Genomic DNA, 21,310 nt, shown 5'->3' on the forward strand with positions numbered 1-21,310 from the left:
CATCTTAAAGGGTTAGGACTTCAACATATGAGTTTAGGGGAAACAAACATTCAACCAAAGGAAGATATAGCTAACAATTCTTTGGAATTAAGTGTTACTATACAAGTTTGATGAAAGGTACCAATCCTGACTTCAAAAATATAGCTATTTATACTTAATTACACTTATTTTTTTTAGATTATATCTTTCTTGAAGACAGATGATATAGACACATGCTTAATTATACTAATTTTACTTAATTTTTCTATTAGATTATATATTTTTTGAAGTCAGACTATCCTGCTTCATATACTGGTTGAAATGCCTTCAGTGCAGTTCAATTTAGTCAGTCAGTTGTGTCCGACTCTTTGCGACCCCATGAATCACAGCACGCCAGGCCTTCCTGTCCATCACCAACTCCCGGAGTTCACTCAGACTCATGTCCATCGAGTCAGTGATGTCATCCAGCCATCTCATCCTCTGTCGTCCCCTTCTCCTCCTGCCCCCAATCCCTCCCAGCATCAGAGTCTTTTCCAACGAGTCAACTCTTCACATGAGGCAGCCAAAGTACTGGAGTTTCAGCTTTAGCATCATTCCTTCCAAAGAAATCCCAGGGCTGAGCTCCTTCAGAATGGACTGGTTGGATCTCCTTGCAGTCCAAGGGACTCTCAAGAGTCTTCTCCAACACCATAGTTCAAAAGCATCAATTCTTCGGCACTCAGCCTTCTTCACAGTCCAACTCTCACATCCATACATGACCACAGGGAAAACCATAGCCTTGACTAGACGGGCTTTTGTTGGCAAAATAATGTCTCTGCTTTTGAATATGGTATCTAGGTTGGTCATAACTTTCCTTCCAAGGAGTAAGCATCTTTTAATTTCATAGCTGTAGTCACCATCTGCAGTGATTTCTGGAGCCCAAAAAATAAAGTCTGACACTGTTTCCACTGTTTCCCCATGTATTTCCCATGAAGTGATGGGACCGGATGCCATGATATTCATTTTCTGAATGTTGAGCTTTAAGCCAACTTTTTCACTCTCCATTTTTACTTTCATCAAGAGGCTTTTAAGTTCCTCTTCACTTTCTGCCATAACGGTGGTGTCATCTGCATATCTGAGGTTATTGATATTTCTCCAGGCAATCTTGATTCCAGCTTGTGTTTCTTCCAGTCCAGCGTTTCTCATGATGTACTCTGCATGTAAGTTAAATAAGCAGGGTGACAATATACAGCCTTGACGTACTCCTTTTCCTATTTGGAACCAGTCTGTTGTTCCATGTCCAGTTCTAACTGTTGCTTCCTGACCTGCATACAGATTTCTCAAGAGGCAGGTCAGGTGGTCTGGTATTCCCATCTCTCTCAGAATTTTCCACAGTTTATTGTGATCCACACAGTCAAAGGCTTTGGCATAGTCAATAAAGCAGAAATAGATGTTTTTTTGGAAATGCCTTACATCCATAAATTCTAAAAAATAAAAAATGCAATAAATAAAACGTTTTTATCCAGTAAAATAGTAGTTTAGCATAAATGCATTATGACAATAAAAGGTAGTGCTAAGATAACTTAAAGTATAATTGCAGTAATTGCATTTTCTTGCTTGGACCAATACTGTTTTTAGTGTCTTCTAATGTTTCCATTTTTGATTCATGTTTTAATTTTCCTTCTGTAAAATGTGATAAAATAGTTTCTTCTGACATATGGCACAGTGTATACTTATTCTAAATATCATTCATTTCAGTCATGAGATTTTTCCATTAACACAATAATTAAGGAAAAAAGAGAAACAAATTTGGCCATATATGTTTTGGAAATTAAAATATTTCAACCCTCTATCTTTTTTCCCACTTGGATGGTTAATTTTATCCACATTTTTAGTTTGACTTTAGTTGACTTTAATCTATAATTTATTATACTATTTGAATAATACTTTTCTATGTTTTTTTAAACTAGATAATTTCTTCCTAGTATTTCATATTCAACTTCTTCTGTTCATTGCATAATCTTAGAAGGTTTCTTTTTTAATTAGGTGTCTTTATGTAGATTGTTCTTCGTTTTGTTGCATATAGCTATAGTTTATGTCCTATGAAAAGTGAAAGTGTTGGTCTCTAAGTCATGTCTGACTATGAGACCCTGTGTACTGTAGCCCGCCAGGATCCTCTGTCCATGGAATTCTCCAGGCAAGAATACCAGACGAGTTGCCATTTCCTTTACCAGAGTTCTTCCCAACCTAGGGATCAAACCCTGGTCTCCTGCATTGCAGGCAGATTCTTTACCTTCTGAGCTAGCAGGGTTCCATGAAGCTTTGCAGTTTTCTATTAAAAGTTGTTAGCATTCTTCTCATTTCTCATTTCATCTTATTTTTAAAGCCTTTATATAGTTTCTAAATGATAAATTAAAATTTTTTAAATTCTTCTTTAAATTATTTTAACTTTGTAAAGATTAAAAACCATTTCATAGGGCTAAATGGATTACAATTTTCCCTTTTTTCGCTCTTTAGTCCCACTATCTTAATTTGATATACTTTACATGGAATTTATTATTTACCCTTTTATTCAATTGAACCTCAGATTCTTTGTTCTTTCATCTTTAACACAGTAAATATTGAGAGATATCTACCCAGCTTCTTTCACTGAAGGTAACTGCTCACAATTGTAGGATTAGGTAAGGGAAATCTTAAAGAATATAACTGGATAATGCTTATTATTATATATGCATATGTATACATTTGTTATAAATATTTATTATGTTTGTCTTTATTTGTAAGTACCAGAATCCATAATTCCAATTAGTTAAAATGAAACCAGCTGAGTTAATATTTTAGAATCAAAGGGAAGAATTATTTAGAATTAAAAGGATGTTCAAATGAGACATTAAAAAATGTTTCATTTCCCTGTGAAAACATATGTTTAGCATCAGCTATACATGAAATAATATCATTATAAGTATATATATAAATTTTTATTATATTCTTGACTGTGAGAAAAGAAGGATATGTTTGTAAGAATGTGGTTATCAGTTCAGTTCAGTTGCTCAGTCGTGTCTGACTCTTTGAGACCCCATGAATCTCAGCACGCCAGGCCTCCCTGTCCATCACCAACTCCCAGAGTTTACCCAAACTATGTCCATCGAGTCGGTGATGCCATCCAGCCATCTCATCCTCTGTCATCCCCTTTTCCTCCTGACCCCAATCCCCTCCCAGCATCAGGGTCTTTTCCAGTAGTCAACTCTTTGCATGAGGTGGCCAAAGTATTGAAGTTTCAGCTTTAGCATCGGTCCTTCCAATGAACACCCAGGACTGATCTCCTTTAGGATGGACTGGTTGGATCTCCTTGCAGTCCAAGGGACTCTCAAGAGTCTTCTCCAACACCACAGTTCAAAATCATCAATTATTCGGTGCTCAAGCTTTCTTCACAATCCAACTCTCACATCCATACATGACCACAGGAAAAAACCATAGCCTTGGTTAGGTTGACCTTTGTTGGCAAAGTAATGTCTCTGCTTTTGAATATACTATCTAGGTTGGTCATAACTTTCCTTCCAAGGAGTAAGCATCTTTTAATTTCATGGCTGCAATCACCATCTGCAGTGATTTTGGAGCCCTCCCCCACCCCCCAAAAAAAGTCTGACTCTGTTTCCACTGTTTCCCCATCTATTTCCCATGAAGTGATGGGACTAGATAGCATGATCTTAGTTTTCTGAATGTTGAGCTTTAAGCCAACTTTTTCTCTCTCCTCTTTCACTTTCATCAAGAGGCTTTTTAGTTCCTCTTCACTTTCTGCCATAAGGGTGGTATCATCTGATTACCTGAGGTTATAGGGCCTTGGAATTTAAAGAAGTATATTTATGAATCTAGTCAAATTAGATTTTTCATGTTTCCAAGTTTCTCTTTTTAATTCACCACTTTCTAACCAGTTTTCAAAAATTATGGCACTGATTAATATACCATGATAGGAAAAAAAGCACTTTCTGATTTTATACATGTCTATAACTGTTTGAGAGGGAAAATATTCTTTTTCTGTGCTATTGACATATAGGGGTCAGTCAAGAGGATGAAGACAGTTTTCCTCCAACATGAATCAGTTGAAAGTCTGTTGCAGAGATTTTTTTCAACCTAAGTCTTAATTCTCTAAGTTAGACTATTGACTGAGTACTTTCTTGTGTTTCAATCTCTTCTAATTGGAAGGTTGATATTTATTACTTCTCATTAAGTATTGATGAATAAAATATTTTGACCTAAGTCATCTGATGTGTTTTCCAACTGTTCCTTTGGGGAAACTGTTTACTGACTCTAAGTGTGGTATCTGATTAAAGCATTGCATTCATTCTAGTCAGTCTGTTATCCTCATCATCAAAGCTAATGATAGTTTTCAACTTGCAAGTGGAAACACCTGGTAATAATACCCACTAGAGATCTATGCAGTTCAGGTAGAGATAGATAACTTGCCAGGCTTATGCCAGCTTTCATCAGGAAGTATAAAATAAAAGACATATCCTTAGCCCATGATGATATTTGTGGGTTCTTACTGTTCAGTAATTTTCCCCACTTCCATATCAGGCCTTATGTTTTATTTGTCTAAAGAGGGAAACCTTAGATAATATTTAGCAAAAACACATGAATATCACTTCATTAAAGCACAACACAACTAATATAAGTATCCTTTCTCCAGTATGTCATTTGAATTTTTAAAGTTACCATCACTGTATCAAACCACATCAATTTAAAAAACATCTGACTTTCTCTTTACTGGTGTTCTGTTTATCTGAGGCTTTAAAATCAGTGGTTGATACATTTTGCATTAAGGTAAGCAACTGATTCATTCAATAAGCAGCTACAAAATGCAACAGATTGATTCGTTGTGTCAACTAAGCATTGCCTGTATTGACCATTGATTCATTTTTATATCAGTGTCTCAAGAGAAACTCAGTGTTCCTTCATATTCCAGCCTCTCTCCAAAAAATGTCAATGACATACCTAAATTTGCTGACGAGTAGCCAGTTTGGAAATTGTTGTCTACATCTTGGCAATGTTAGTTCATTTTTGAATGAGAGGCTATTTCAAAAAAGGTCATTTCAGTTGTCAAATGAAGACATTAAGCATTAACATTAGTGTTGGTGCATCTTTGCTAACCAAATTGTTTTGTAACGTTGCACAGAATGTTTCTAAAGAATTTTACTATGTAAGCGTTCCATGTGTCCTTCGACTAATTCAGAATTTGTAGTGAATGATCAATAGGTTCCAGACTTTTTATAAATGCTAGAGATATAGCAGCAGAAATAGAAAAATAATGCATCAGAGAAAGAAATATGATACATACAGTGTTTCCTAGTGATAAGTGCAAAATAAACTTGGGGATATCTACAGAGAATGTAAAAAGTTGTAGATTTTTTTTTTTTTTTAACAAGGTAAAGTGATAAAAGAAGTCCTAACCAGAAAGGTGCCATCTTTATAACGCCCAGAAAGGACGTCAGCATGTCATGTCAGCCGTTCCAATATATGATGATTATTCTAGAAAGAATAGCTCTGGGATGCCATCCAGAATCTTGTTCAATGAGCAGTAAGAAAGTCAATTTGTGTTGAGTAAGAGTGAGAGAGTAGTAAAGAGATAAAGGAAATGAGGGGAAATCCTAATAAGACACATCACATAGGGCTTATAGGCCATTACAAGGCTTTGACTTTGATTGAAATGGAAACCCTTTGAGGAACTGGGCAAAAAAGTTATTTGATCTGCCTTCACATTTTGAAGACAAAGTTGGCTATTGTATTGAAGAAGACTCAGAAGAAGGAGGAGGGCATAGAGGAAAGCAGAGAAACCAACTGGAATTGTGATGATCTGGTTGAGAGGTGTTGGCAGCTTGGGGCAGGATGTTTGTAGTAGTCACTGAGAAATAGTGGGCTTCCTGATAGGTTTGACGTCAGAGTCCAGGATATTTGTTGATACATTGGGGGTAAGGCAGAGAAAAAAAGAGAAGTTGAAAATTCCCCCTATTCCCTATTTAGAACAAAAGCTACTCTGAATGGAGTTAAACTTTCAACAGTGATTTTTTAATCGAATTTTACTGTTCAGTTCAGTTCAGTTCAGTTCAGTCACTCAGTTGTGTCCAACTCTTAGTGAACCCATGGACTGAAGCATGCCAGGCCTCCCTGTCTATCACCAACTCCTGAAGTTTACTCAAACTCATGTCCATTGAGTCGGTGATGCCATCCAACCATCTCATCCTCTGCCGTCCCCTTCAATTTTTCCCAGCATCAGGGTCTTTTCAAATGAGCCATTTCTTCACATCAGGTGACCACAGTATTGGAGTTTCAGCTTCTGCATCAGTCCTTCCAATGAATATTCAGGACTGATTTCCTTTAGGATGGACTGGTTGGATCTCCTTGCAGTCCAAGCAATTTTACTATTCACTTTATATATTAAAAAAAAAATTGAGATTCTTTTAAATTCAAATTTATCTAAAAATTACCAGTCTTACTTAGCACAAGCAAAAATATATTCCAAAAATTGGTGTTGAACAAATATCTTTTACCACAAGATCTTATTTTCCTGACTATGGAGAAGGAATGTGGAAGGAAGTGGTGCAGTGACCATAATCTAGTCACTAAGAAAATGTGTGATTGTTTAGCTCCTGGGGTCAGTTAAGGAGCCAGTGATGTTGAGGTCACAGGAGCCTGTGAGCTTTACATGTTCTGCTTTAGAGAATCTATTTTTGACCTCATACATCCACCTCAAAAAAGTGGCTCTTGCTCACAAAGCAAGTCTGCAACATTGTATAGATAGGTCAATCTAGGTCCATATCATTTCTAAGAAAAGCTCTCATAATGTTTCCTCTATCTGCCAGCATTGAAAGCAAATGACATTATCCTCAGATTTAAAGAACACATTATGACTAAGAAAATCAGGAATACAAATGCTCAGTGGACTATGTTGTCCTTAAAGAAGTAAAATATTATGGTTACTGGAGCATGTATGGATTACTAATAGAAACTTTTGAAAGCATTTTTTTTTATTTTAAAGATATATTAAAAAGATAGAACTGATTTTTAATGAGTAATACAAAATTATCTTAAAAATGTGACTTTTACCCAACTCACTTTCCTCTTTCTGTCTTATTCCAGAACCTACAGATAAACCACCTTTGCTATTAATTGCAAATTCTGAAACAATTGAGATTTTCTATCTTAATGGAAGTAAGATGGCAACCCTGAGCTTGGTAAATGGAAATGAAATTCATACTCTGGATTTTATTTATAATGAAGATATGATTTGTTGGATTGAATCAAGAGAATCTTCAAATCGGCTCAAGTGTATTCAGATAACAAAAACAGGAAGATTAACAGATGAATGGACGATCAGTATTCTACAGTCCTTCCACAGTGAGTTTCAAATTATCTTATATGCCATCCTTTAAGGATTTTATTTACAGATCAGTTGACAGGATTCGCAGATTTCTCAGAATAGCTACTGGCTTCTAGAGGACTACCTATGCAAATATGAATGCACTTAAATAAGTGTATCCCCTGCGTTTTGCATATACACACATAAACATAGAATTGTATTGTTATATAAGCAATTCATTGAAGGGTTAATTTTAATTATTTCTTTAATGCTTATTACAGTATCACCTACATGAGAACTGTAACTTTTCACTGAATGGTAATTTACAATGTGTGATAGTGAAGGTGGAGATTAAAAAAAAAAACAACAAGACACAGAGTCAATAATAAGCTCATCAACTGTCGTATTTGTTAAAATACCTTGAAACTATTAATTTTATGCTAATTGGTAACAACTACCTGTGTTTGTTGACTTTTTTCTTAGTAAATCAGAGTTTTTCTGCATCTGCTTCCAAGAATAATTTGTATTTGTGATTCACTTGATTTCTCATGTTGGATATTCACAAACTAGTACCTGTCCTTTTCTTTCTGTATTTCGCATTGACACACACACACACACACACACACACATTCTCTCTCTTTTCTTACTCTTCTGCTCTCCCCCATCCCCACACACATTAGAGTATAAAAATGTATTTGTGCTTGCCTGGGAAACCATATGCATAAGAATTTCAAGATGTGTCCATTCATTTTATGATGTATACTCATTCTTACAAATTCTACTAACGTAAAAATTGGAGTGTGTGCCATGTGTGCATGCTAAGTTGCTTTGGTTTCTAACTCTGTGTGACCCTCTGGACTGTAGCCTACCAGGTTTCTCTGTCCATGGGATTCTCCAGGAAAGAGGAGGTTGCCATGCCCTTCTCCAGGGGATCTTCCTGACCCAGGGAATGAACCTGTGTCTCCTGCATTGCAGGCAGAATCTTTACTGATGAGCCAACAGTTGGTAGAGAAATGAAAACAATGTATAATCAAGTTAAGGAGGAAAAAAAAAAAGAGTTCTGTGGTAGAATAAATGCAGGTTTCAGATATAGAACATTTGGTCTTTGAATTCAATAATCTTATTAATGTTTATGATATATAATTAAAGGGATTAGTAAGTGATCCTTAGTAAATGTAAGAAAATATTACTGTGTAATGTTTGATAATTATGATTAGATTAAATAAAAGCAGTGGCAAAGATTGTAAGAAAAGTGAAATATGGTATAAACAGAAGTAAGTGTTTAAATAATAGAATATAGCATTTTGAAGATTGTCTTAACATAGATAGAACAATTGGTAAGGCTGTTTATTGTGACAGAGGACCAAAAATGTCTAGTGAAATCAATGGACACTGACTCTTGTGAAGATTCTATGGAGAGATGATAATTCATAATAAACAGTAAATTAGTGATAGTAACACAAAAATCCTTGTATGTGATATCAGTATTTCAGACATTGTTAGCCAGTAGCTTGAATCATTTGAACAAAAGAAACTGATTTCTGCCATGTTAGTGATTACCTCAACTAATCCAAATGTATTTGTCCATAGCAAATGGAATACTGGCAGTCAAATAGCTAAAGTATTCACTTAAGTTGTTAGGTAAAATTATTTTCCAAGTATACTTCAGTCAGTTCAGTTCAGTCGCTCAGTCGTGTCCCACTCTTCGTGACCCCATGAATTGCAGCACGCCAGGCCTCCCTGTCCATCACCAAGTCCCGGAGTATATGCAAACTAATGTCCATCGAGTTGGTAATGACATCCGGCCATCTCATCCTCTGTTGTCCCCTTCTCCTCCAGCCCCTAATCCCTCCTAGCATCACGGTCTTTTCCAATGAGTCAACTCTTTGCATGAGGTGGTCAGAGTTTTGGAGTTTCAGCTTCAGCATCAGTCCTTCCAGTGAACACCCAGGGCTGATCTCCTTTAGGATGGATAGTCTGGATCTCCTTGCAGTCCAAGGGACTCTCAAAAGGCTTCTCCAACACCACAGTTCAAAAGCATCAATTCTTCGGCGCTCAGCCTTCTTCACAGTCCAACACTCACATCCATACATGACCACTGGAAAAACCATAGCCTTGACTAAATGGACATTTGTTGGCAAAGTAGTGTCTCTGCTTTTTAATCTGTTATCTAGGTTAGTCATAACTTTCCTTCCAAGGAGTAAGCATCTTTTAATTTCATGGCTGCAATCACCATCTGCAGTGATTTTGGAGCCCCCAAAAATAAAGTCTAACACTGTTTCCACTGTTTCCCCATCTATTTCCCATGAAGTGATGGGGCCAGGTACCATGATCTTAGTTTTCTCAATGTTGAGCTTTAAGCCAACTTTTCCACTCTCCTCTTTCACTTTCATCCAGAGGCATTTTAGTTCCTCTTCACTTTCTGCCATAAGGGTGGTGTCATCTGCATATTTGAGGTTTTTTATATTTCTCCCGGCAATCTTGATTCCTGCTTGTGCTTCTTCCAGCCCAGTGTTTTTCATGATGTACTCTGCATATAAGTTAAATAAGCACGGTGGCAATATATAGCCTTGACATACTCCTTTTCCTATTTGGAACCAGTCAGTTGTTCCATGTCCAGTTCTAACTGTTGGTTCCTGAACTGCATAAAGGTTTCTCAAGAGGCAGGTCAGGTGGTCTGGTATTCCCATCTATTTCAGAATTTTCCAAACTTTATTGGAAATAAATACATATTTGTTTATTTATTTCCAAATTATTTATTGGAAATAAATAAATATTTGATCCACACAGTCAAAGGCTTTGGCATAGTCAATAAAGCAGAAATAGATGCTTTTCTGGAACTCTCTTGCTTTTTCCATGATCCAGCAGATGTTGGCAAATTGATCTCTGGTTCCTCTGCCTTTTCTAAAACGAGCTTGAACATCTGGAAGTTCACAGTTCACGTACTGCTGAAGCCTGGCTTGGAGAATTTTAAGCATTACTTTACTAGCGTGTGAGATGAGTGCAATTGTGCTGTAGTTTGAGCATTCTTTGGCATTGCCTTTCTTTGGGATTGGAATGAAAACTGACCTTTTCCAGGCCTGTGGCCACTGCTAAGTGTTCCAAATTTGCTGGAATATTGATTGCAGCACTTTCACAGCATCATCTTTTAGGATTTGAAATAGCTCAACTAGAATTCCATCAACTCCACTAGCTTTGTTCATAGTGGTGCTTTCTAAGGCCCACTTGACTTGATATTCTAGGATGTCTGCTTCTAGGTGAGTGATCACACCATCGTGAATATCTGGGTTGTGAAGATCTTTTTTGTACAGTTCTTCTGTGTATTCTTGACACCTCTTCTTAATATCTTCTGCTTCTGTTAGGTCCATAAAATTTCTGTCCTTTATAAAGTCCATCTTTGTATGAAATGTTCCCTTGGTATCTCTAATTTTCTTGAAGAGATCTTTAGTCTTTCCCATTCTGTTGTTTTCCTCTTTTTCTTTGCATTGATGGCTGAGGAAGGCTTTCTTATCTCTCCTTGCTATTCTTTGGAACTCTGCATTCACATGCTTATATCTTTCCTTTTCTCCTTTGCTTTTCATGTCTCTTCTTTTCACAGCTATTTGTAAGGCCTCCTCAGACAGCCATTTTGCTTTTTTGCATTTCTTTTCCATGGGGATGGTCTTGATCTCCTGTACAGTGTCAAGAACCTCCGTCCATAGTTCAATAGGCACTCAGTCTAGCAGATCTAATCCCTTAAATCTCTTTCTCACTTCCACTGTATAATCACAAGGGATTTGATTTAGGTCATACCTGAATGGTCTAGTGGTTTTCCCTACTTTCTTCAATTTCAGTCTGAATTTGGCAGTAAGGAGTTCATGATCTGAGCCACAGTCAGCTTCCAGTCTTGTTTTTGCTGAGTGTACTTAATTAACTTCTTTTCTGCATTTAATATGCCCTAATAATAAGAGTTGGTGAAGGCAATGGCAACCCACTCCAGTACTCTTGCCTGGAAAATCCCATGGATGGAGGAGCCTGGTAGGCTGTGGTCCATGGGGTTGCTAAGAGTCGGACACGACTGAGCGACTTCACTTTCACTTTCCACTTTCAGGCATTGGAGAAGGAAATGGCAACTGACTCCAGTGTTCTTGCCTGGAGAAATCCAGGGACGGGGGAGCCTGGTGGGTTGCTGTCTATGCGGTCGCACAGAGTCAGACATGACTGAAGCGAATTAGCAGCAGCAGCAATAATAGGAGTGATCCTTTCTTTAATATGTATTTTCCAATCAGCCTTAATAGTACATGTCAAATTGGCCAAGCAATCATACATTAGAATATTTGTAGAAAATAATTCATAACTTTATAGCATGCCATTTATAGATAATTCTTGGCAAATTAGAAAAATTAGAGATTGATTTTGTTAGGCAGTTCACTAAACTGATGAACATTCATTTTGAACTATAGAAAATAAATGCAATGGAAATATTTTAATTAGAATAAATAATTGTTAATGAAGTCAGATTTAAGCCATGCAGTCAGTCACTTTAGAAAAGCATGATTAAATATGTGGAAGTAAGTCATGGGACAGAGGTGTGATCAGGACTGGGCTCCTTAGTCATTCCTTGTAAGCCGTGTATTTTATCAGCATGTCACAGAACAGTTTCCAGTGGATGTAATGGGCTCTGCATTCATCACAACAATTTGTGAGTTTATAATGAAGTTTGAATATTCTTTGCATATATAATTACATAAAAATCTTTTCACCACATAAGCAAAAATAATGACCTGATGGGAGTATGCCTGAATACCTGTCACTATCCACTGTTCCACAGATTCTCTGTTTAGGTTCTCCTCCCTCATTATCTTTATACTTTTCTCTGAATTTACCTCAAGAAAACATTCTTTTCTAAATAAAATAAAAAAATTTTATTTTTCTAAGGAAAACTGTGAGGTGAGTCGGAAAGTACATTGGTAGATGCTAGGGGCCTAGTGGGGGCAGGGGAATAGAGAGTTAGTGTTCAATGGGCACAGGGTTTCGGTTTAGGAAAGTGAAAAATTCAGGAGATGGATGATGGTGAGAGTTGCACAACAGTGTGAATGTACTCAGTGCCACTGAACTGTACAGTTAAATATGGTATGGTTAAAATAGTATGTTTTCTATTATGTGATTTTTACCACAATAAAAATTTAATAGAAAGAATTACTATGGGGAGAAAAGCATTACAGGTCAAACCCACTTGAGTTTAAAAATTAAATAGTACTTTAGTACACAATCTATTACAATATAAAAATTTTATTGCACGTCTCATCTCACTGAATACCCACCATATCTCTGTGGAGGATTCAGGAGAGATATTCTCTTCTTGTTTTATAATATACCCAGTTTTAACTACAAGACTCAGATATATTAAGCGATACTGAATGTCTAAAAAGAAGGCAGAAATAGGACATCTAAATCCTGCATTCTTGCTTCTACATTAAGAAGGGCAAATATGGGTTGCTTCAAAGAATTTCCCAAGTCTACCACAAATAATAATATCTACTTCCCTCATAGTTCAATCAGTAAAGAATCTGCCTGTGATCAGGAGACCTGGGTTAAATTCCTGGGTTGAGAAGATCCCCTAGAGAAGAGGATGGCAACCCACTTTACTAGAATTCTGGAGTATGCCTGGAGAATCCTACAGACAGAGGAGCTTGGCAGGCTACAGTCCATGCGGTTGCAAGAGTCAGACATGACTTAGTGACTAAACCACCACCAACAAACTTTAATGTGCTAAATGACTATATGTAATGGGGAGGCATTGCTTTATTCCTCATGCTGAAGGGGAAATTGAGATTCTGAATTGGGTCAGACTTCTAAACCTTTGCTACACACACTGCCCAATGGTCTCAATTTTTAGTTTTCATTTTAGACAGACAAAATAGTCAGATACACTAACGTTAGAAACAGTGGCTCACAAAGGCAGTGGGAGAGAGAGATATAAGAATCTTAGAAGGAAGTGAACAAGGTGAATGGTAAAAGGCCCAACTTTTTCAGCCCAAACAAATTATTCTCAATATTAAAGAGAGGCCTACCTTTAATATTGAGAATCATGCCTAAGCAATATTGTGAGAGATTGAGGAACTGATAATAATATGCTGAATAAATTATATTAACAAAGGAACATTGGGAAAAATACTAGAAATTGTATTTCACCTTTAATTTATTCTTCTTTTTAAAGATGCCTAATATTTATTAGCTAGTATTTATGCCTGAAAGTTGTAAGATTTTGAAGAAAAGTTTGAAATTAAGTGTTCTATAAGCCAATTGTGTTCTCCAGGAATGCATGCAAAACACATTTACAGCAACAAGCTGTTTCCCCCAAAGTACTGTAGTTTGGACATAGAATCACCTATGGAGAAGGCAATGGCACCCCACTCCAGCACTCTTGCCTGGAAAATCCCATGGATGGAGGAGCCTGGTAAACTGCAGTTCATGGGGTCGCGAAGAGTCGGACATGACTGAGCGACTTCGCTTTAACTTTTCACTTTCATGCGTTGGAGAAGGAAGTGGCAACCCACTCCAGTGTTCTTGCATGGAGAATCCCAGGGACGGGGGAGCCTGGTGGGCTGCCGTCTCTGGGGTTGCACAGAGTCAGACAGGACTGAAGCGACTTAGCAGCAGCAGCAACAGCAGCAACAGTGATAATGCTCAGCTATTTCCTCAGAACAAAGTACACAAAGATGATTGAGACAGATAAGAATATTGTCTGCATGTATCTCTTATTACGGAAGGTGATTGAGAACCAGTTGTTCTCTTCCAGATATATAGTTGACACTTTCATTCTATTTTTGTATATATTCAATATTCTGCAACTCTTGAGTATCACTATACTACTATAGACTTTACCAGGTTGTCTTCATCCATTCATGTGTTCCACTATCTAGCAAACAGCATCCTGAATCAAATACAAATAGATTGTTTATTCTTCGTACACTTTGCTTCTGGATTAACCCCAATTCACTGACTTTTATGTTCCTTTTATTTGGTCTGTTTCAATATCAACCTTAGCTTCATTTTCTATCTGAAGCTCTACCTAGATCCTTTGTTGGATAATTTTTGGATTCTAATTCTTTGCCTATGTCTTTTCTCAATATTTACTTCTTTTTATTTAGGTCACAATTATCTAGATAATCACAATTATCTAGATAATCACATAATATTAATTAATCACTGAATTTTATTTTACACATTAACAGTTATACATATGTGTTTCTCTATCATCACAAAGATTATATGATATGCATGCTATATAAAATAATTTATAGAAAATATGATGAGGTTAAATAAGTGAAATAATTTTTAAGCTAATAAGAAACTTGGCCTCTTAATCTTAATAGTTACTAAATAATGGCCTTTCTTAATTATGAAATATTCCCTATTTGCTTCTACCCAGCCTAGGAATTGCATAGCCTTTAGTTCTTCACCCACCATCAAGTTATGACTAGAGGAAAATGACAAGGCTGTGACCCTATTGTAAATGCAAGCATAGTCTTAGGACAAAATAATCAACCTATAACAGAAATGCTAGACTCACACAGTGTCAGCTTCTAGTGGGTCTCCACTTTAGAAGATGATCAGCAGTTGCAACAACTCCTTAAGATAATACAGTATCATAATCAGACAATCCTCATAGAAATTTGGCATATTTTTATTTACAAGTCACATGCTTATATACTGCATTTTTATGAGCTATCCTCTACAATTATCTTTCTCCATTTGATGGGTGAAAAGTCAGTCACATTGCTTTAACTTACCCTTATATGATTGCTAGTGAAGTTGTCCATTTCAATGTGAACTTTATAACATAGTCACTTCAGTCTCTACAGTTCAGTTCAAGTGATCATGATGCTCTGCCGGGGTCCAGCCCCAATGGATCCAGGGAATTCGAAGCAGGGATGGCGTCCGCGAGGATCAGGAAACAATTACTTAATTAAATGTTAATTAAGGATATAAAAAGTGGTGAAATAAGGATAGCTCAGTGAGAAAATTTAGTGGAGAAAAGAGGCTGAATAATTCAGCCAGAAGGTGAGAGAAAGAACGACATGGGGAGACCAAGCTTCGGTGAAGAAGGCCCGCACTTTACTTTTCAAAGTAGTTTTTATACCTTAAGTTATGCATAGAGGATAATGGGGGAAGGGGTAGAGACATGCAGTAAGCCAGGCTTTCTTCCTGCAAGCTTATCATATGCAAAATTTAGGTGATTTGCATCATCTTCTGGCCCGGAGGCCTGTTAACATTTTAAGACCCTTTCTTCAGAAAACTTATTTTTCTCTAAAGGTTTAGAGATTAGTCAGGCACCACCCTCCAAAAGCATTAGATAAAGTTGCATTCCTATAGGGCAAAGGTGTGGTGGGCTATACCAAGAAAAAGAATTAACTCAAGGATCCAAGGTTACAAACATTAAAGCTACTACTTACATTCCTATACACCAATTATATTAATCAATACACTGCCAGGGACACAGCAGGTAAGGGATATGGAAACTTAGCAGCAAACATTGGCCCAACAAGTGAAAAACCCTTCACCAATACAATTTCTAATCAATCTTTTAACTGCTCAAAGGAATCTGTATTCACACAGTTTAGAACATCTCATGCCTCTCACGGTTGTGAACTAAAACACTCTTTTCACGCCCAGGAACTTTATTAACTGGAGCTATAATTTAACTCTTTTTCAGAGAGAGGTGGTGGGGGACAGCCCCCTGTAAAGTCAGAGGTGTAGGTGAGAGCAAAAAGCAGTAAAGTAGGCAGACTCTGGTTTTGGCGGTAGATGCTCAAGAATTTCCGGGGGCACTCCTGAGGCTCGATCCTGCCTTTGCGTATGCCGAGCCTCCTTCCTCATGACCTTTGCCATGGGCGGAGTTCCTCACACTGGCTCCCGGCAATGCTCCATTGCTTAAAATCAAAATGCAAAATATTTAGTAGTTTCCCATTTAGCTAAGGATAGATTAAGCTTCATCATATGGCTTCTCTGCAGGCCTTGCCTCCCCACCTCGAATCACGTTCCACCTAAAAAAAATAAAAACACTTCCTTTTTGTACTTTGTTTTATAATTTTCATATGTGTTTGTATGTGCTGGTTCTTCACTATAGACTGTATTTTGTCATATTCCTATAACCAAGTGTCTCTTACTCATTCTTCAAAGTATCATACCCTTTCCAAAGGTTCTCCAGTTGAGATTAGCAGCCCTTCTTATGTGGCTTTAGGACATCATAATACAGATGTGATATATTTTAATTGTGTATTTACCTATCAGTTTCCCAAATAAAAGGTAACTCCTTTAAGTTTAGACTTCCTTTGTAACTCGGATGGTACAGAATCCACCTACAGTGCAGGAGACCTGGGTTTGATCCCTGGGTTGGGAAGATTTCCTGGAGGAAGCCCACTAAATACTCCAATACTAAAAACTCCAGTACTGGAGTGGTAACCCACTCCAGTATTCTTAGGATGTATGTTTTATTCATCTTCGAATCAGATTACAGCAAAATGCTGATCTGTTCTAGAATAAACTTAGGTAACAAGTAAGGGATGAGGAGTGGAGAATTAAAGGGGAAAGAGGTAAAACCAACTTCTAGAGAGACCATGCCAAGTGACTACTGGAGACATAGAAAGCCAGTCTGCATTATAGTTAGTGAGATGTTTTCTGTGTCTAGATGAGAGCCTCACATGTTCATCCTGGTGTCCTTAAGATTCATGTCTTATCAGCAGCTACTGGCTTTTATGTGTGTTGAACCTCTGACTTTTCCAGGGTCAGTAAATTCACCTGTAGATCTATTTTGAGACCTAACCCCAATAATAATAGGAACAACTTCATGCAAATCTTTTTGAGTCTTCCTACCCCTCAAGGCAGTTGTAATTGAACAATATTGGAGCCAGAGCTCTTAAAATAGAGGTCAGTTAATTCTTAGAACAGGAATAAAATAGAACAGCCTAGTTTAGAATTTTAAATCTTATCCCTTCAGTCTGATTAGACATATTCTTAGAAAGGAGGTTCTACTATTTTATATTTAGGTCCTTGGATGCATAAAATAGTATCAAAAGATGTGATCTCAAATGTTTTTGGGGGTTAGAAGCACAGCACAGTCAGGATATTCTTTGTCTTTCTTAGCCTCTGAGAAGCCCTGTTAGCTGCCTTCAGTCTAGAACTTTATGTATTTAGTTCTTCATGAGAGATTGCTGCTGCTGCTGCCAAGTTGCTTCAGTCGTGTCCGACTCAGTGAGACCCCATAGATGGCAGCCCACTAGGCTCCTCTGTCCCTGGGATTCTCCAGGCAAGAATACTGGAGTGGGTTGCCATTTCTTTATCATAAGAGATTATGTATTGATATATTTAGTAATTGATCAATTTTGGTTTTAACATTTCACTGGAGAAAGATAAAAAACTGGTCAGCTTTTAGCTAAGGAGAACTGAAGAAGAGGAAATATGACCATCCTAACCTTATAAATTAGTAAGATTTTTTTGTTTAAGAAAAAATAAAGGCAAAAGAAAGAAAAGAAAAGAATATTTTATGATCTAGATTTCCCACTCCAGAAAAAAATGTGCTGTTGTAGTTGTTTTAGCTGTTTATAATTCAGACATTTTGGTCAGCATATCTTGTGAACATCTACATTTTGCACAAAAATGTTGGCTGTAGTAATTGGTTTTATACTAATATTTTCCCTAAGAAAATTATGAGAAGAATCCACAGCATATTCTCCATATAATAAGGATATTATAACTATTTATTCTCAGAGGTACATTTTTATTAACTACTATTTGATAAGCACATACATATTTTATTAAACTCTTTATAATTCTTAAAAGCCCCTCATCTTTCATTTAGTATATTTACATGGAAACATAAAATTGACTTTCTGGAGACATGGTTGCTGTGTATGTGTATATATATGTGTGTAACTAGTTATTATAGCACACTTATGCTGGGATCTGAAATTTTAACAAATGATCAGACTGTCAACAGAGAACTCAAAAAAAAAAAAACATTAATATTAGCAAGGATGTTGATCTGAGGACACATATAGAGAGAATTTTCAGAGATTTTTTCCTTGATACTATAAGTTCAATGTTGTAGACATTGGTTCTAAATTATTCCTTAATTTTTGTATTAACATTAAATTAATTTATACCTTGGAGTAAGTAGCCTATTCTAATTGACAATCAGTGCAAAACCATAAATTGCCATCCTAAAAGCACAGTTAAAATGAAAAGACAAAAGTTTTAAGAACTCTGAATACTTTGTCCCTTTGTAAATCGGTCTTTATTGTTAATTCAATTGCTAGGTTGGAAATAACTCAATTACGAATTTCTTATCATTTGGCAACATACTTTAAATTTACCAAAGCAGAAATTAGAGATGTGCTAAGTAGGCAAATCCTAGAAGAAATCGGTCCTGAATATTCATTGGAAGGACTGATGCTGAAGCTGAGACTCCAATACTTTGGCCACCTGATGTGAAGAACTGACTCATTTGAAAAGACCCTGATGCTGGGAATGATTGAGGGCGGGAGGAGAAGAGGATGACAGAGGATGAGATATTTGGATGGCATCACCGACTCAATAAACATGAGTTTGAGTAAGCTCTGGGAATTGGTTATGGACAGGGAGGCCTGGCGTGTTGCAGTCCATGGGGTTTCAAGGAGTTGGACATGACTGAGCAACTGAACTGTACTGACCTGAAGTAAGTAAAAAGTCCACCTGCCAATTCAGGAGGCATGGGTTTGATTCCTGGGTCAGGAAGATCCCCTGGAGAAGGAAATGGCAACCTGCTCAGAATTCTTGCCTGGAAAATTCCATGAATAGTGGAGCCTGGAGGGCTACAGTCCAAGGGATCAAAAAAAAAAAAAAAAAAAAAAAATACTGCCTGATTTCTTTTGGAGAGCCTGATTTCTTTTTATTTTTGCCTAGAATCTGTCACAACTGCTATGCACATATTTATTTTCAGTCCAATGCAGTTTCTTCGTATTTTGTTGCTCAAAGAGAGGTATGTCCAGGTGCAAGCACAGCAACATGCAGTAAAGGATTCCAGATCCCAATCTGTTTCCCTTTGTTTGTCCCAGGATCACCTTAATTTATTTGAATACTGAACACTTTATTGGTATTTCTGTGGGTCTGACTGTGGGCGCACGTCTGTGGGTGCTTATTTCTAAGGATGTGATAGGATCGTGTGTCATACGTATCAGCATCCCAAATATCTAGTGTTATCCACTTTGAAAATTTTGTTTTAGAGGTCTTAGGGAAGATCACTCAGATTTGATCCTCCCAACACTTTTTACTGTGGCTAAACCTGTAAGGGTGGTGTGTACAAGGAGATAGAAAGACTCACTGTAACAACAGTTTTCTAGCCATTTCTTCTCAAGAGCCTGATTACATGTAATTTGTACCCAGAGAGTTATGAGAATTATAGGACCCACATGCCACATGCCCAGAGACTGGTGACAAAACCAGAGACCGTTTCAAAATTGGCACTTATAGGAATTAGCTTTGCAATGAAGATTTGGTCATGTGTAAAATTCAAGCCAGGAAGGAGCCTACTGAAAGATGCTTATAATTGACAGTGATAACAGAGAGTATATTCTGGAACTAAGAATTTCAGCCAGTATCAAGTAATTTAATTATAGCAGTTTTTCCATGAGCTAGATAAGTGTATGGTGACAGAATCTCTTAATGGTAGAAGAACAGTATCAAATGATGAGATGGTAATATAGATGGTGAAGATTTTTTTTAATATTTATGAAATATAAATCTATATTTATGTAAATATACATATAACTATAGATAAAGATGTAACTATAGATATAGCTATTGTTTTGGGGTACATTCACAGGTATTCCAGTTGTTAAAAGGTAGAATTTTGGTAATGTAGCCCCGATAATTTTCTAAGTTCTCCGTAAAATATTGGACTAAAGTTCAGGTCTGTGGAATTCCTATTGCTTTGATTCTGTGCTTTTCAAATAACTTTCATATTTGATTTCTCAGATAGCATAATTCTAGGAAGGAATTTGTTAAGATGACATTTTTTTTACTAATTGTGTCACTGGAACATTCTCTCAGTAGTAAATTAACATTCTGTAAATTGACATTCTGGTTGATAATATTAGTCTCCTGGGAGTCTGGTAAGAATGAAATAATTTCCCAAAGTCTGATAATCCTTTAGTGGACGACTCAAATAGATTTCTTGAAATTACAAATATAATGATGAGATCTGTGTTTAAAATATTCTATAAGTCTTTATCATCGTAATTAATAACATTTACTTTGTAATGGTATATAAGGTCACTAAGCAACTTTTGTTATTTTAATTTAAGAATTAATCTGCATCATTTTAATCTCCTTGTGTTAAGGTACTAGAAAAAGAACTATCTATCTAGCCAATTATTCAGTCAATCTTCACTTATAAAAAGTAAGTAGCTATATTGTATATCCAAAATTGAATAGTAGGGAGAGGCCTATGTAGTACTAATCACAATAAGACTAATTTCCCTCAAACTCTATGGCTTAAAACATGTCTTACAAATGTATTATAGAGTACATAAGAATAATATATAATATTACTCTTCAGTGTGTGAAGGTCATAAGAATAATAATGCTATTATTATAATGTTATTATATAATTATATATAATATATAACATTATATATAATATAACATTATATTAATCACACAATAAATTTATATTTCTATAACCAAAAAAGATACTATTTAAAATGTTCATGCTGTTGGGGGATTCTATTTTGCTTACTGAAAATAATAGCAGCAACAAAAGCCTTGTGGCTTGATAGAATGATTCAGCTTGTCTGAACTGGTGAGAATAACATTATCAATACAAAACAACTTACTTGGTCTTAAGACTTAGTTTGTGTTATTTAAAAATATATTGCTAATTTGTTTGGAGTTATGAAAGGTGAATCAATTCAAAATTATTATAAAGTTTTAGGGCTTTGAGGCTTCGATTTATGAGAAAGATAAGGGCTTCCCTGG

The 21,310-nt window shown here is 36.4% G+C and overlaps 1 protein-coding gene across 1 annotated transcript in view; it reads left to right on the plus strand.

The window, feature by feature from the left end:
* LRP1B (LDL receptor related protein 1B) overlaps positions 1-21,310 on the plus strand; it is a 2,167,013-nt gene that overhangs the window by 999,314 nt on the left and 1,146,389 nt on the right. The window contains exon 6 of the mRNA XM_070768349.1: positions 7,093-7,350. Within this exon, the coding sequence (XP_070624450.1) occupies positions 7,093-7,350 (258 nt within the window). The remainder of the gene's footprint in view (positions 1-7,092; positions 7,351-21,310) is intronic.

The sequence above is a fragment of the Bos indicus genome, chromosome 2, assembly GCF_029378745.1.
Source record: "Bos indicus isolate NIAB-ARS_2022 breed Sahiwal x Tharparkar chromosome 2, NIAB-ARS_B.indTharparkar_mat_pri_1.0, whole genome shotgun sequence".
In the NCBI taxonomy this organism is placed as follows: domain Eukaryota; kingdom Metazoa; phylum Chordata; class Mammalia; order Artiodactyla; family Bovidae; genus Bos; species Bos indicus.